Raw genomic sequence first — 17,496 nt, 5'->3', positions numbered from 1 at the left:
CGCAGCACCGCTTCTTAAAGGGGATGTACCTGTATACCCTTTTGCCCACCAGTGCCATTTTGCTGACGTAAATCAGCATGCGCTGGTCGGCACGCGGTTAAGAGATAGCAGATACTCTTTTTTGAGTGCTCAAGAGCCCAAGAAACCATAGAAAACATGGCCTTTACTCTGCTCTTTCCAACATCCTTTCCTCCATATGGGCTCATTAACCATTTTAGCACTAGTCCATACAGTGCCTTGAAAAAGTATTCATACCCCTTGACATGTTCTACATTTTGTCATGTTACAACCAAAAACGTAAATGTATTTTTTTGGAATTTTATGTGATAGACCAACACAAAGTGGCACATAATTGTGAAGTGGAAGGAAACTGATAAATGGTTTTTAAAATAGTTTTACAAATAAATATGTGAAAAATGTGAAGTGCATTTGTATTCAGCCCCCTTTACTCTAATACCCCTAACTAAAATCTAGTGGAACCAATTGCCTTCATAAGTCATTTAATTAGTAAATAGAACCTGTGTGCAATTTAATCTCTGTATAAATACAGCTGTTCTGTGAAGCCCTCTGGGGTTTGTTAGAGAACCTTAATGAACAAACAGTATCATGAAGGCCAAGGAACACACCAGACAGGTCAGGGATAAAGTTGTGGAGAAGTTTAAAGCAGGGTTAGGTTATACAAAATTATCCCAAGCTATGAACATCTCACAGAGCACTGTTCAATCCATCATCTGAAAATGGAAAGAGTATGGCACAACTGCAAACCTACCAAGACATGGCCATCCACGTAAACTGACAGGCCCGGGCAAGGAGAGCATTAATCAGAGAAGCAGCCAAGAGGAACATGGTAACTCTGGAGGATCTGCAGAGATCCACAACTCAGGTGGGAGAATCTGTCCACAGGACAACTATTAGTTGTGCACTCCACAAATCTGGCCTTTGTGGAAGAGTGACAATAAAAAGCCATTGTTAACAGCATCATGGTGTGGGAATGCTTTTCTTCAGCAGTGACAGGGAAGCTGGTCAAAGTTGATAGGAAGATGGATGGAGCCAAATACAGTGCAATCTTAGAAGACAACCTGTTAGAGTCTGCAAAAGACTTGAGACTTGAGCAGAGGTTCACCTTCCAGCAGGACAACGACCCTAAACATACAGCCAGAGCTACTATGAAATGGTTTAGATCAAAGCATATTCATGTGTTAGAATGGCCCAGTCAAAGTCCAGACCTAAATCCAATTGAAAATCTGTGGCAAGAGCTGAAAATTGCTGTTCACAGATGCTCTCCATCCAATCTGACAGAGCTTGGGCTGTTTTGCAAAGAAAAATGGGCAAAAATGTCATTCTCTATATGTGCAAAGCTGGTAGAGACATCCCCAAATAGACTTGCAGCTGTAATTGCAACAAAAGGTGGTTCTACAAAGTATTTACTCAGGGGGGCTGAATACAAATGCACACCACACTTTTCACATATTTATTTGTAAAGAAATGTTGAAAATATTTACCATATTCCTTCCACTTCACAATTATGTGCCACTTTGTGTTGGTCGATCAAAAAAATCCCAATAAAATACATTTACATTTTTGCTTGTAACATGACAAAATGTGGAAAATTTCAAGGGGTATGAATACTTTTTCAAGGCCCTGTAATAGCCCTTTTTTCATTTTGCAGTGCTGTGATAGTTTAATTGACTATTATTCTGCCATGCAACACTGAATTAAAATGTATTTTATATATATATATTTTTTTTTTGACAGATATAACTTATGACATTTAATAACAACTTTTTTTTTTTTTTTTTTTTTTACTATATAAAGAAAAAATGGATTAAAACTTTTAAAAAGAGCTGTTTCCCTTACTTTCTATATAAAAAACATCAAAATGCTAAGAGAGTATAAAAACCCTTTTTAAAAAGTAAATACTCAAATGGGGTGCATGAGAGTCATATGGCAGATATGCTAAACTACTCTGGCCCTGTAATAGTATTAGAAGAGTATGAAGAATCTGCATTGTCAAGTTAGTATCTTAAACAAGAACAAGGTTGTTGCCATTGGTAACACAGTAATGTCTAAGACACTAAACAACAAGTTGAGGCGTGGTACCTGGGGAAGGTGAGACATGCTCTGGTTGTGAAGAGGTTGCTAATTGGGCTCCCTTCCTAACAGTCTGTCTCCCATAGCAAACAGGAGCTGACCAGTGTCACGGAGTCCCTCAGCCTAACTGAACGGAAGAGTTAAATTAGGACACGCATGAGACCCTCTCCATGTGTCTTGCGGAGTTTCATTCCATTACTGGGAGTGAGGTAACAGAAGTACTCTGCCTGGTGGAGTGGAGTGGTTCTACTCGCCACCCCAAAAACAACATATAAAACACGCTGAAAGCAGAGCAATGGGACTCCCTCCTTGAAGAGGGATTCGGCTTTATACTACTTGCAGTATCAGCTTATTTCTAAGTCAGGAGACTGCCTTAATGTTAGAAAATGTCATGTTCACATGACCGCAGTTCATGCCTGGTCCCAGGCACTGATGAGTGAGCCCTTGGGCAAAGGTACCCCTAGTGAATGGCCTGGCATAGCCCAAGGCCATTCATTGGCATAGCCCAAGAACCTGGTGGGCTTACAGTCACGAGGAACACTCACCACCGCACCGCCCATACGTAATTAATGCAATGGGTATCCTTGCTGAGCAATAGGCACAGAAGGTAGCAGAGAGCATACAACATCGCTGAATTTCCAGATTACCTCAGTATTTGCATGACAGAAAATCCAATTTTTCAAGGGTCATGTGCAGGTACCTGAAGCTGCTTCCTATTATATTAGATGTCAGTTTACAATGTATAGACTCACTACAAGTTTTTATTTTAATAGGACTATTACTGAGTCCTAAAATTTTTAGCTCTTTCAAAAATGAGGTGGTCTTGAATGCAATATTCATTTTTGCAGCTTGATGTATCAGCCATATTATATGGTTAATGTCATGATCTCTTTGTGGATCTGTTCTCAAACAATAACATACAACTTTCTTTTTCTTTTTCTTTTCAGATATTTTATACAGTAACTGCTATCTCTACTTTTTAGGGCTTGCTAAATACACAACTGTCTAGTTGTAAATTCTCCATTAGATTTACAGTCTATGCATTATGAAGGTCTATCTAACTGAAAATACAGTAAAGTGAATCAATTGTTCAGGTAGATTCTCATACTACATAGTTGTTGGTAAAGCTAAAGGAGATCTTTTTAGAGATTTTACAACCAGTGTCACAGCTGTCCATAACCCTGCAATATATACATGTTTCTGAGCTTACATAACACAACATTTGTTTTTTAATGAATCCCAGTCTCAGTGATGGCTAAAATATGCAATCTTGTGATGAAAAATATTCTTAAAAAGAACCAGTCATGAATGGGCATTTGTAGCAATCTGAACCTCCACTTGTATGTTTGTTATCAAAGTACAGCTTTAATCTGGCCAAAGGTGGATCAAAATTTGGGCCAGTTCAACAGGGAAGAGAAAAGTCTTGATCCACTTATGGTAGTTCCTGTTCAAGTTCAGTTGATCTAAGGATCGACTGCTCTAAAATGGGCTTGCTGGCTTGTTAGTTTCAATCAGAGCTGCAGTCAATCAGTGTATTCTGATGGTGGGGGAGTCCGTGCAGTCAGAATACAATAGTGCAGTGGGGAGGATTCCTTCATCCACTTGGGATGTGTGGATGAGGGAATAGGGTCGATATATCCATGGCCAACTTTACCTCTCATGGAAGGTGTACGTACTGTATTTAGCTGTTTTTCAGTTCATTGTCAGGCTATAAAGTCCCCAAGGAGACTGAGTTAGCTCCGGCCTGGGCTGACATTTGAGCAACTATCAAGAAAGTCTTTGGTTTTCTTTAAACCCGAGTTTTCAGGTAACCATGAAAGCACATTTGGTATGTTTTATGCTGTCAAGCAGCAGAGAGCACATCCCTTCAGCTTGATCTTCAGCCTGGCACACTCTGGCAAGGAGAGAGTAAAAGTAAATAATAAAAATCAAGTAATTCCTAAAAGGTAAAGCTAGACTCTGAAATTTCAAAAGTGGAAATTTCTGATTACTGCTTGGAAGCAGAAGTTTTTATCACCTGCAGTTTTGAAATCCTTTATGACCCAAATCTTAATGCTCTATATTTACAGGAATGGATCTATCATAGTATCATGTAACTGCTACTTTCAAGATGACCCAATTGTAAACAGGCAGTCTGTTCAGGATGAATTTATCCAAGGGTCAGACAGAGGACGTATGCTGGGATTAATATATCCCCTAACGGATATTACTGTTACAGGTAAGGATCCCTTAAAATATTCTAATTATGTGATAAATACAGTCATAGACATTTTGCAAGTTCTTATAATTTAATTTCTAGGTCTGATTTACAGTCATCTTTTAAAACCTGTCCAACACATCATGTCATTGATTTAATTATCAAATCCCCCACTGTTGGAACATTTACCATCTTTTTAATCTCCACAAATAAATGCATTTTTTTTGTCTATGTTCCCCATTATGGGCTATGTATTATGAGTGTAATTGATTACACTGTATTTTCTAAAGCAGCAGAATGTCCAAGTTTGCAGATTCTTCTCCCTTGAGTCTGATCTGTTCACAACATATCCACCTAGTCTTCTAATATTCATTTACTTTATAATCCTATATTCATGGCTTTTAAATGTGGAGTAAAAGTGTATGAGCTTCTGTCTCCTTGGTATACCTCTTAATTTCTGGCACTGTTCCCAACTGTCTTAAAGTGTCACTGCTTCTGGAGTGAGATTAAATGTTGGTGAAAATAGAGTAATTTGCATGCTCCATAATTTGAAAATGAAACAGTAAATTCAACATGCAGAGTGGAAACCGCTTGTGATTTCCCAGGTGTGTAAACTGGGAAAAATATCAGTCTTGGATGGACTGTCCCTAGCAAAAGTAAATATTTGCTTCTTATATTTCTATGAACTAAAGAATATTTTTCTTTCAACATTGAATAATATAAAAAAAAACCTTATGTGAAAATTAAAAAAATTATAAAGGGTTAGTTCACCTTAAAAAGATACTCTATGCAGTCCATGAACACCATCCCATAACTCTAAACCAATCTCACCCTGTAGGTCAATTGTGCGCAGAATAAAGCCTGCACCAAATGCTTCTAATGGTTTTTGCAGCTCCTTCCTGTTCTCTTATCTAGGACGGACCAGCCATTAGGATGAGAGCCCCCCCAATGGTACAAAAGCGAGAACTGTCCTTCTGAGCCCCACAAATGTGTGTGGCTTGGAAAAAGGATGGTACTCGCTCTTATACTGCTGCTAAAATTGGGTGGTCTGTCCCAGAGAAGAGGACAGAACGGATCTGTGAAAACTGTCAGAACTCTATAATAAATGTAGCGCATAAAGAATAGTGGTGTGATATGCTCCCAAAAACCACAAACCTATCAGCCAGGTGTGGTAAATGGAACAAACAATGCTAGAAGTCCATGTGCCAAAAAGGTAAATAAAGGCCAGAGTCTCTAAGTGTGCACATAAAGAAAGTCACTGGCAATGAAGGATGTTCCAAATGTGGGAAGGAGACTTGGAAGATCACTGCATGAACACCTCACAACAGCATCAAAACAGAAAATGGTAGGCGTAAACTCTTATCGGATGCAGTGGACTCCCCTGTCGTAGACATGGAGTCATGAAGGCATGGTGCCACCCAGGGCATGTGGAACGATATCTGGACCGTCAAAATTCACAGGTAGATAGTTCACCGGTGCTGGCAGGGTCATCGGATGGATGTTCACGGTAGATCCAGACTGGATAGTGCCGGCTGGGATGTGTTGCGTGTGGTGGAGGTTAGGCATTCACTTCTTTATGTAAAGAGAAAAATAAAGCCTCCCCATGGTGCAGATAAAAAAGGTATATTTTATTGCTGAAAAAAAACAATACATATAAAAAAAGTGATCACAATAGAGGTCAAGGGCAACATATGAGATGGTGTGGAAGCCCGTCGCGTTTCGACCCATAGGTCTTCTACTGGGGCATAAACAACCAGCTCAAAGTTGCCAACATTTAAAAATAACACTTAAAATTAAAACCAATCACAAGGAGAGAAAGTAACTTGATGTAATTGGACCACTAGATGTCAGCTGGTCAAAGGTGGGACAGTCGCACACTAGTAGGCCAATCATGTCCCCCAAGTGAAAAAAGACAGACTCGTCAGCCAATCCGTAGGTTAAAAAGGAACATGTAATGTTACACCTCCAAATGCCGCATGCCAAACAAATATGACGTCCGGCCTGAAAGGGCGCCAAACGTCAATCCTAAATCATGTGGCGAAACACAGGCGGACCCACCAACCAATAAACATAGTCGGCAATAACCCCGTCAATGGCTATAGGTCAACGTGTTCAACACTGGAGTCCCACATTGCGTACAGTGGCATGCCCAGCGGCGGACTCTAAAGCACGTGACCGGGGGTAGAGATCGCACGTTATCACGTGCGGGGAAGTCTCGCGACATCTCCAACCTCCCGACAGCGTCTCCTAACAGAAGATGGAGATCGAGCGTGATCACGTACGAGTGGATCTGACAACACATCTAACATGGTGGGGACGCATGGCGTCCCGACACGGAAGTACGCGCTGCCAGTGTGACACAAGAAACTCAGTGTCCCCTAGACTAATAAAGACCGGAAATGAAAATGCAGAGATAACATATTAATAACCTAATGTAAAAATATTGAATACATATGAGAAAGGCAGTCCTGCGGACACTGTTAGTATTCAAAAATAGAGAGAGAATGATGTTCTAATTCTCAAACATAAAAAATATCTTAAAGAAGTAACATATAAAAAAATGAGTGTATATCCCCTATTTATAGTGAATGGCAGTACTGCACGGAAAGGGAAGGTCTCTATGATTGATTGATGAAAGAGTTGAGGTCCCATTCCACGTTCAAACCGAACGGGAAAAAGGACCTCAACTCATATATCCAATACGTTTCGAGGCGAGAAACGCCCCGGAGATGTGATTCTCCCCTCCAATGAGGAACAAATCTGTCAATCACTTGGAAAAGGGTCCCGGTCGGATCTTTGTTGTGATACTGTAAGTAGTGGCGTGGTACCATATGTTTGCTTTTCCCTCTTCTAATGCCCGTCACATGTTCATTAACTCGGATGGAGAAGGTTCTAATCGTACGGCCCACGTACTGCTTATGACAGGGACAGGTAAGTAAATACAGGATATATTGTGATGAACAGGTGGTAAAGTGTTTCATGCTATATATTTTAGAGGTAACCATGGACTTGAAGGTGGTACTTTTACACCTTCCTCCAGAGTTACAGAGGCACACCTTTCATTTGCGGCAAGGGTAAGAGCCCTTACATTCCTGAAAGAATGTAACTTTTTTAGGTGGATCTATATGTTAGGGGCTATTTGTCCTTGGATTGATCGTGCCCCTCTGAAAATGACCACTGCTCGTTCTGGAAGAACTGGGCCAAGCAGCCTGTCATTCAAGAGCACCTTCCAGTGTCTTCTCACAATTTCCCTAATTTGTTTTGATTGGGTGGAATGGGTGGTGAAGAAAGCACATTGGAATCTGTTATTTGGATTGGTTTTTGGTTTTTCAGTCAAGGTGGAACTTCTTTCTATTAATAGAACTTTATTGATTTCAGTCTCAAGTAGATCCGGGCTGTAACCTTTCTCCAAAAATCTATTTTTGAGGACCTGAGATTGTGATTAGAAGTCAGAAGTTCTGGTACAGTTACGACGCAGCCTTAAGAATTGGCTGCGGGGAACCAATTTAAGCCATTGGTCTTGATGGCAACTGTACCCATTCCGGTCAGTGGGTTTGAAATATGTCCGAAACTCCAAATGTTGTTCCACCACAAATATTTCCAGATCAAGAAAATGAACTGTAGAGGTACTAGCCTCATAGCTCAAGGAAATACCCCTGTCGTTGGAATTCAGCATAGCCATGAACTCACTCAAGGATCTACGATCTCCATCCCATAGGAAGAGGATGTCGTCTATGTATCTAGCCCAGAGAACCAATTCTGGTCTCCGGGCGGCATAGACGACATCCTCTTCCCACTGGGCCATGAAGAGGTTGGCGAGGCTGGGGGCAAACTTGGCCCCCATAGCCACCCCCCTCTTCTGTAAAAAAACTGGTTTTGGAACCAGAAATAGTTGTGTCGAGTGGCAAATCTCAACAACTGCATGATAAAGTTCCACTGTATGGAGGGAAGCCTATCGTCTCTAGACAAATGGCTTTCCACCGCATCGAAACCTAAATTGTGAGGTATACACGTGTAGAGTGCCGCCACATCGGCGGTAACAAGGAACATCTCTTCATAGAGCTGTACTGACTCCAATAGTTTGATGGTATCGGGTGTCTTTTAAATAGGAGGGAGTGGAGCGGACCACTGGTTGTAAAAAGTAATCTACATACCTTCCAATTTGGGCCGTGACCGAGTCAATCCCGCTGACAATAGGTCTGCCAGGGGGATTGACAGGGTCCTTATGGACCTTTGGAAAGTAGTAGATGGCAGGGATGCGTGGAACATGAGAAACCAAAAAATTCCTTTCTTTTTTATTGAGGATTCCTAATGAGAACCCTTCATCTACCAATTCGACCAGGGCCTTTTTAAAGGTCGCGGTGGGATCTGAAGAGATCTGGCTGTATGTATCTGTGTCGTTCAAAATTTTGGTAATCTCATTCAGATATTTGGTTTTGTCAAGAATGACTATTCCACCGCCCTTATCTGCAGGGCGTATTATGAGATTTTTCCTTTCACATAATAATTTTAAACCGGTCTTAATTTGTGATTTAACGTATGTATATTTCTTGCATTTCTCTAATTTATCTAGGTCAGATAAAACAAAATTCTTGAAAACCTGAACTGCTGGTGCAACTGTACCCTGAGGGTTAAATAAAGAAGGGTTGGATAGTCCCTAATGTGTAAAATTCATCTCAGATGCCAAAACTGTCAGACGCCTTTGGGGCATGCTTCACTACATTCACAACTGGCCTACAGTTATAAGAAGAGCATAAATGCATATTTTTTTAATTGGATTTGTTGAAAATTATGAAATGGTGTTTGTGAACTGCATAGAGTATATTTTTTTAATAATGATGAACTAACTCCTTAAAATCCTTCAAGCCAAAACCTTTTTTTTTATATAGTTTTGATTAGAGGGAGGAGGATTAAAACTCTTGTTGGCTTTTACTGCTACTTTGAGCCTAGCTATTGAGATTTACTCTCACTTTTTGTCCGCCTGCTGACAATGGTTTAACCTGACAAGAACTAGGGGAAAATCTGAAAAATGGATAGTCAGAAAAAAAAATATTGACAGGGTTTGTAAACTTTCCCTACTCTACTAAAAAAATAGTTTTATTTCAGTTTATTTTTCTATTGGAACATTCCCACTTCCTGTCTAGTAATAGTTGTTGTCAGCAAGACAGCAAGTTAGGATAAATCTACCTAACGGAGCCACCCACCTAATCCAAACCCAAGAAAAAAAATGTGGCTAAACATACAATTTAAATATATGTTTTACAGGGAACATGTGTCTACCTGAATCTGATCTAAAACCAATCTCTTTTAATCTCCTTTAAGTCTATGCTGTTTGCTAGGTCTGTGTGAATTAAGAGGTTGACTGTGCTGACAAACCCATTAGCAGATACATCTTCTATATAAACATAATCTAATTAGCATGTCCAATGCTTTTTTTGTATGTAATAGATTCAAAATAATAATTATAAAAATGAATATGCTTATGTGTATTTCTACTGCAGAAATCCCAAGGAATGATGACTTGCCATTCTGGGCCATTATTCTTATTTGCCTGGCTGTTTTATTAGTATTCGTCTTACTCTTTTTGATCATCTTTTTGGTAAGTAAAATGTATATTTTTATATCAAAAAGAAACTAATTACAGTCAAAACTTGAATCATTATAAACATGACTATTGACATGTGTTACGTTTGCTTCAAGTTAAAGTGATACTAAAGTCAGTTTTTTTTGTTTAAAAATAACAAACATCGATGCCGAGAAAGCATTTGACAGGGTGGGATGGTGTTTTTTCGAAGAGACATTAAAGCAGTGGGGAATAGGCCGGTGCTTTTGGAAAAGATAATGGCCCTCTATTATAGTCCAACAGCCAGAATACGTGCCAATGGATATCTATCTGATATAGTTACAACCTCTAATGGAACCCGACAGGGGTGCCCTTTATCCCCATTGTTGTACGTATTAGTTATGGAACATTTGACAACAGCTATTCGAAAAAATGTAGATATGCAAGGAATAAAAGTTGGGGACAAAGAATATAAAATGTCGGTATATGCAGACGATCTGCTAATATATATAACAAATCCAGTGGTGATCACACCAAATTTAATTCAGGAATTCAAATGTTTTGCTGAACTGAGTAATTTTAAAGTAAACTATGATAAATCAGAAGCTTTAAATATCACATTATCAAACAACACATTGGAACTTCTTAAAAAGAATTTTTCTTTTAAGTGACAGAAAAATGCTATTAAATATCTCGGGAATATTTATTCCTAGAGGCCTGGGGAAACAATTTGATAGGGCGATATTTTCCTGGATGGGAAGAGTAACATCGTAAAAATGGATATATTGCCAAAGATATTATACATATTTCAGACCATTCCAGTATTCCCTTCAACAAATATCCTGAATCAACTTCGTAAGGCCATAGGGAGTTTCATATGGGTGGGTAAGCCTGCCTGAATTAGCAGAGAGGTATTAAGTAGGTTAAAAAAGGATGGAGGTTTAGCTCTCCCTAATCTCTCTGTATATCTTAGGTCAGTGTTGATATCTAGGATTGTGGATTGGTTCCATAATGCAGATTGTAAGCAATGGGTGAAACTGGAGGAAGAGGTCACTGCCATAAAATTGAAATCATTACCATGGATAATGAGGGAACATCGGCCTCCTAGAGGGGATATGCCTTCTTTGGTTATTTCAACATTGAAAGTTTGGGATGGATTAATGAAAAGAGGGATAGGGTCTACATATATAGGTCCAATGACCCCTCTCTTTAGTAACCCCAAGTGCCCACCAGCAATAGAAGCTACGACCTTCCTAAAATGGCAGAGAAATTATGATATAAGGCTGGTACAGGCAATGGAAGGGAATAGACTCCTCCCAGTGGACTCCCCAGGTATGGAATATAAAATTAATTGGATGCAATATCAGCAGCTTCAAAGGTATATCCAATCCTTGCCAAAAAAAGATATATTGGATAGACCATTGACAGAGCTGGAAAAACTACTTTTGCAAGAGCAGAGACCAACCCATGTCCTATCTAACATCTATAAATATTTTATCTAAAAAAATAAGGAGCGAGAACTAACCTATATAAAGATATGGGAAGAGGAGTTGGGGATTACTATCCCCAGAGCAAAATGGAAAAAGCAATTATACTAATGCCCCATACACACGATCAGAAATTCCGCCAGCAAAAGTCGGATGTGAGCTTTTGGTCCGAAATTCCGACCTTGTGTATGCTCCATCGGACTTTTGCTGGCAGAATTCCAGCCAGCAAAAGATTGAGGGCAGGTTCTCTATTTTTCGGTCGGAAAAAGTTCCTATTTGAAAATACTTTCGTCTGTATGCAATTTGGAGGTGCAAAAAATCATGCATGCTCAGAAGCATTGAACTTCATTTTCTTGGCTCGTCGTAGTGTTGTATGTCACTGCTTTCTTGACAGTTGAAAGTTCAGAGAACTTTTGTGTTACCGTGTGTATGCAAGGCAAGCTTGAGCGGAATTCCTTTGGAAAAACCATCCAAGTTTTTTTTGACTGAATTTCTGATCGTGTGTATGGGGCATTACACATAAATTATCGTTTTCTAACAGACATCAAGAAAGAAATTACAAAATATTAGCTAGATGATATAGATGCCCAATTGATATGCGTAAAATAAATTCCGATAATGAAGAGTTATGTTGGAGATGTCAAGGGGCAAAAGGTACAATGTCGCATATTTGGTATTTCTGTCCAGGAGTCCAGTTATTTTGGATTAAAATATACAAAATATATCAAGCCATAACAGGAATAGACCTACAACCAGATATACTAATATCAATCTTGTCAATGATCCCTGGATCTTTGAAGAGTATAAAAAAAGGTATCTTAAAATATTTGCTAACTGCAGCACGGACTATCATAGCCAGGAAATGGAGGAAAAGGACAGAGCCCTCTATAGAGGAATGGGTGTGTGAGATGAACGAGATGCAGTCCTTGGAGGAAAGGATGATGATCAAAAGAGGTTTAAAGGAACAGATATTAAAAATATGGCAAATAAGGGAAACGTTTAGAACTTCAACATTATCAAACCTTATATACCTTATAAACCTTATAGGTACAGGAGATGGGTCCAAATAAAGAGAGGAAAAGATGAGGGAGAGAAAGAAGGAAAAGGGTTTTTTTTTTTCCTTCTTCTGGATTGAGTGTTGGGCTGTATGTGTAGGAGAAGTTAAGTTTAGGTTGTATGTGTGAATGAGAAGTAAGGTATGGGTTGTAAGTGTGAATGAGAAGATAAGTGTGTAAGGCCGCGTACACACGGGCGGACTTTTTGACCAGACTGGTCCAACGGACTTTCCAACGGACTTTTGACGGACTTCCGACGGACTTTTGAACGAACGGACTTGCCTACACACGATCACACCAAAGTCCGACGGATTCGTATGTGATGACGTACGACCGGACTAAAGTAAGGAAGTTGATAGCCAGTAGCCAATAGCTGCCCTAGCGTGGGTTTTTCATCCGTCAGACTAGCATACAGACGAGCAGATTTTTCGATCGGACTCGAGTCCGTCGGAAAGATTTGAAGCATGTTTCAAATCTAAAGTCCGTCAGATTTTCAAATGGAAAAGTCCGCTGAAGGTCTGATGAAGCCCACACACGATCGGATTGTCCGCCAGACTCAGTCCGTTGGACCAGTCCTGTCGAAAAGTCCGCTCGTGTGTACGCTGCATAAGTAAGAATAAGAGGTTAGGATTAAGTATAAGATTATACATGATATATGGAAATAGAGGGCAGAAAGGGCTATAGAATTTGATTATATTGTGAAAATAATTTGTAATCCTAATATATTTGAGGATATTTGTGGATTTTGTAAATGTTGTTTAAAATGTAAAAATTTTTTGTAAAATAAAGATTATAAAAAATAAATAAATAACAAACATGCTATACTTACCTGTGCTGTTGCAGTGGTTTTGCACAGAGCAGCCCAGATCCTCCTCTTCTCGGGTCCCTCTTCAGGGCTCCTGGCCCCTCCCTCCTGTTGAGTGCCCCCATGGCAAGCAGCTTTCAATGGGGCACCAGAGCTGAAGTTCCCTGTGTCCATTCAGGTATGGAGCCACGGCCCAGTCCTGCCCACTCTCTCATCATTGGCTCATTGACTTTGATTAACAGCAGCGGGAGCCATTGAGGAGGGAGAGTCCCGGACAGCCGAGTCTCTCCTGCAACATCGCTGGATGGAGATAGGCTCAGGTAAGTGTTAGGGGGGCTGAGGGGGGCTGCTGCACATGAAAGGCTTTTTATCTTAATGCATAGAATGCATTAAGATAAAAAAACCTTCTGCCTTTACAACCACTTTAAAATACTTCCCTATAAGTATCTTTTTCATAAATCAGTTCAGGGCACTGGAATGTTACACACACCCAAAAAAGTCATCATAGTACAGGGGATGTGTGTAGCACATCCAGTCCTGCTGCCTCTTTACCACTCCCTCCCCCCAATTTCGGGCAGTTCTCAGCTCTGAAAAATAAGTTGGGAGTTGTAGTATTCATACAACAGCTTCAGCAGCGGCAGCTGTCAAAAAAATAAACCACCTGAACACTGTACAATAGAGAGATACAAAATAGCATTGGTGTTTATTTACTAAAGCTGGAGAAAGAAATATCAGGCGCACTTCTGCATGGAAACCAATCAGTTTCCAGGTTTTATTGCCAAAGCTTAATTGAACAATCCGAGGTTAGAAGCTGATTGGTTTCTTTGCAGAAGTGAGCCTGATTTTTCACTCTCTAGCTTTAGTACATAAACTCCATTACTTGGCTGACCCTACATTATACAATTTTCTTGTACAATTTTTAAATTTTTCAAAATATGATGTCAAACCCAAAACACTTTAGACAGGTCCTTGCACTACATAGCTGAAGGTAAATCTAAAGGAAAATTAATAAGAAAATTGTATAATGTATAGCCAGCCTTACTTTTGTATCTACCCTGTTTTATTCATCTGCAGATCAAAGGAATTAACTTTGATCTGCAGGTGCTGTCATTTAAAGCAACTAAGAGAAATAAAAAGAAAAAAAATTTTTTTTGTAACTTTAGAAAAAGTATCTGTTTAACCGAATGACAGCTACAGCGCGGACCTGAATTCCCGGGAGGCCGTCATATGACATCCTCCCCTGTGCACGCGCCCTGTGCGCGCCCTACAGGGCATGCGTGGAGCGCGCTGTGATCACCGAGTCACTGAGACTCGGGTGATCACCGATCCAAGTAAGGGGCCGGTCCCGGCCCCTTACCATGTGATCAGCTGTCAGCCAATGACAGCTGATCACATGATCAAAACAAAAGCTCTGTGATAATTTTATTTTCTCCTCGCGCTGACAGTGCGAGGAGAAAAAAAAGCCGATCACCGGCTTACCAGCAAGGGACATCGATCCCGAAGAGGAGGAGGCAATAATGCCTCAATTGTGCCTCAATTGTGCCACCAGTACCCCCTGCTAGTGCCACCTGACATTGCCACATCACAGTGCCCACAGTGCCCACCAGTGCCACGTATCAATGCCCATGAGTGCCAACTATCAATGCCTACAAGTGCCACCTATCAATGCCAACCATTGCCACCTAACAATGCCCACTAGTGGTGCCAATCAGTGCCACCTAGCAGTGTTGCAGATCAATGTACCAGATCAGTGCCCATTATTGCCACCAATCAATGCCCATCACTGCCACCCATCAGTGCCCATCACTGCCACTTATCAGTGCCCATTGGTGCCGCCTCATCAGCGTACATCAATGAGGAGAAAAATTACCCTTTTTAAAATTTTTTAACAAAATATAAAAAAAAATATTTTTTTTTTTAAAATTCGGTCTTTTTAAATTTTTTTAACAAACAATAAAAACCGCAGAGGTGATCAAATACCACCAAAAGAAAGCTCTATTTGTGGGGAAAAAAATAATAAAAATTTCATTTAGGTACAGTGTTGTATGATCGCGCAATTGTCATTCAAAGTGCGTCAGCGCTGAAAGCTGAAAATTGGTCTGGATAGGAGGGGGGTTTAAGTGTCCTGTAAGCAAGTGGTTAACCCCCATTAACCCTTAGTTTACTCTAAACAGCCCTAATCAACTCATTCTTCCCCTTCTCCCTTCAGCTATTATTTTTCTCCTTTTTTAATTTCTATTTAATTAACCATTAAATTCTTAACCAATTCATCCCTTGTGATAGCAATTGATAAAAAGAAAAAAAAAGTACAGTGTAAAAAAACTCATTTAAATTAAATTAACCACTTCAATACAGGGCACTTATACACGTTCCTGCCCAGACCAATTTTCAGCTTTCAGTGCTGTTGCAGTTTGAATGACAATTGCGTGGTCATACATCACTGTACCCAAACTAAATTTTTATCATTTTGTTCCCACAAATAGACTTTTCTTTTGGTGGTATTTGATCACCTCTGCGGTTTTTATTTTTTGCTAAACAAATAAAAAAAGACCGAAAAATTTGAAAAAAATAAAAGTTTTGCTTTTGTTTCTGTTATAAAATTTTGTAAATAAGTAAGTTTTCTCTTTCACTGGGCACTGATAAGGCGGCACTGACAGGCACTGCTAAGGTGGCAACGATGAGGTGGCACCATTGAGCGGGCACTGACAAGCACTGACGATGGGCACTGATATGCGGCACTGATGGGCACTGGTAGGCGGCACTAATGGGTGGCACTGATATGCAGCATTGATGGGCATTGATAGATGGCACTGATGGGCACTCATGGGTGGCACTGGGTGGCACTGGTGGGCATTGATGGGCACAGATAGGCGACACTGATGGGCACTGAAAGGCTGCAAAGATGGGTTCCTATGGGTGGCACTGATAGGCGGCACTGATGGGCACTGATAGGCAGCACTGCTGGGCACTGATGGGCACTGATGGGCAGAACTGATGGGCAGTGATGGGCATTCATATGTGGCACTGATGGGCACTGATAGGCGGCACTGATATGAGGCACTGATATGTATTCCTGGTGGCACTGGCAGTGGTAGGCATTGTGAGTGGGCACTGATTGGCAGCTGCCTGGGCATTGATTCGCAGCTGCCTGGGCACAAATTTATATTTCCCTGGGGGACTAGGTGGGGCATACCTGGTGGTCCAGTGTGGATGGCCATCCTGGTGGTCCTGGGCGGCATGATGGTGGTCCTGGGTGGGATCCAGGGGGGGCTGTGCTGATAAACAATCAGCACAGACCCCCCCTGTCAAGAGAGCAGCCGATCGGCTCTCCTCTACTCGCGTCTGTCAGACGCGAGTGAGGAAAAGCCGATCACTGGCTTTTCCTATTTACATCGTGATCAGCTGTGATTGGACACGGCTGATCACGTGGTAAAGAGTCTCCGTCAGAGACTCTTTACCTAGATCGGAGTTGCGGGGTGTCAGACTGACACCCCGCAACAACGATTGCCTTGATGCGTGCCCCCGGGGGCGCGCAGCGGCTTAATATCCTGAGGACATCATATGATGAAAGTAAAACACCCTTGTCCCCCCATGCTCACATGCAAATGCAAAATCACATGCAGATCCCACATGCCTATGTAAATGGTGACCGCAATACCCATGTGAAATAAGATTGACAACAATAATTCTAGCACTAACTAGCACTGTGGCTCTAAACTGATAACCTGTAAAGGCTTTTAAAGTGTCGCCTATGGATAATTTAATGTACCGTAGGTTATCGCCATTACACGGACGTTCACACTTTTAAAGCATGACATGTTTGGTATCTATTTATTAGGTGTAACATCATCTTTTATATTTTACCAAAATAGGTATTATATTGTGTTTGTGTTCACTATAATTCAGTAAAGTGCATTTAATAAACTGCTGCACAAATATCGTGTGACATAAAAAATTGCAATACAAATTCTGGATGAACCCTCTGCACACTGCTATACACCCTTTCCAGCAAACTTTGCAATGAAAAACAGGGATTTTTAGTGCACACATACTAAAATACATTCTTAAGATGGCCAACTGCGTCAAAGTAATCCCTCTTATGGCCAGTCCTACACTGATTTGCCACTGCAAACGCTACGGTGGACACCATGCCAACATGGGGCGTAAAAAATTGCAACACCCACCATTTTATTCTTCAGGAACTCTGCTTTCAGAAAATATTTATTGTTTGGGGGTTCTAAGTATTTTTCTAGCAAAAAAAATCTGATTTTTACATGTATGTGAGAAATATCAGACTT

At 40.6% G+C, this 17,496-nt stretch overlaps 1 protein-coding gene across 1 annotated transcript in view; it reads left to right on the top strand.

The window, feature by feature from the left end:
- Positions 1 to 17,496, top strand: part of LOC141127346 (uncharacterized) — a 182,528-nt gene that overhangs the window by 161,510 nt on the left and 3,522 nt on the right. Inside the window, exons 26-27 of the mRNA XM_073613687.1 lie at positions 4,161 to 4,309; positions 9,790 to 9,887. Of these exons, the coding sequence (XP_073469788.1) occupies positions 4,161 to 4,309; positions 9,790 to 9,887 (247 nt within the window). The remainder of the gene's footprint in view (positions 1 to 4,160; positions 4,310 to 9,789; positions 9,888 to 17,496) is intronic.

Source organism: Aquarana catesbeiana, linkage group LG01, assembly GCF_042186555.1.
Source record: "Aquarana catesbeiana isolate 2022-GZ linkage group LG01, ASM4218655v1, whole genome shotgun sequence".
Taxonomy (NCBI): Eukaryota; Metazoa; Chordata; class Amphibia; order Anura; family Ranidae; genus Aquarana; species Aquarana catesbeiana.
Note: the sequence above shows the minus strand (reverse complement) of the source record. Positions and strands in the feature narration are given on the sequence as shown.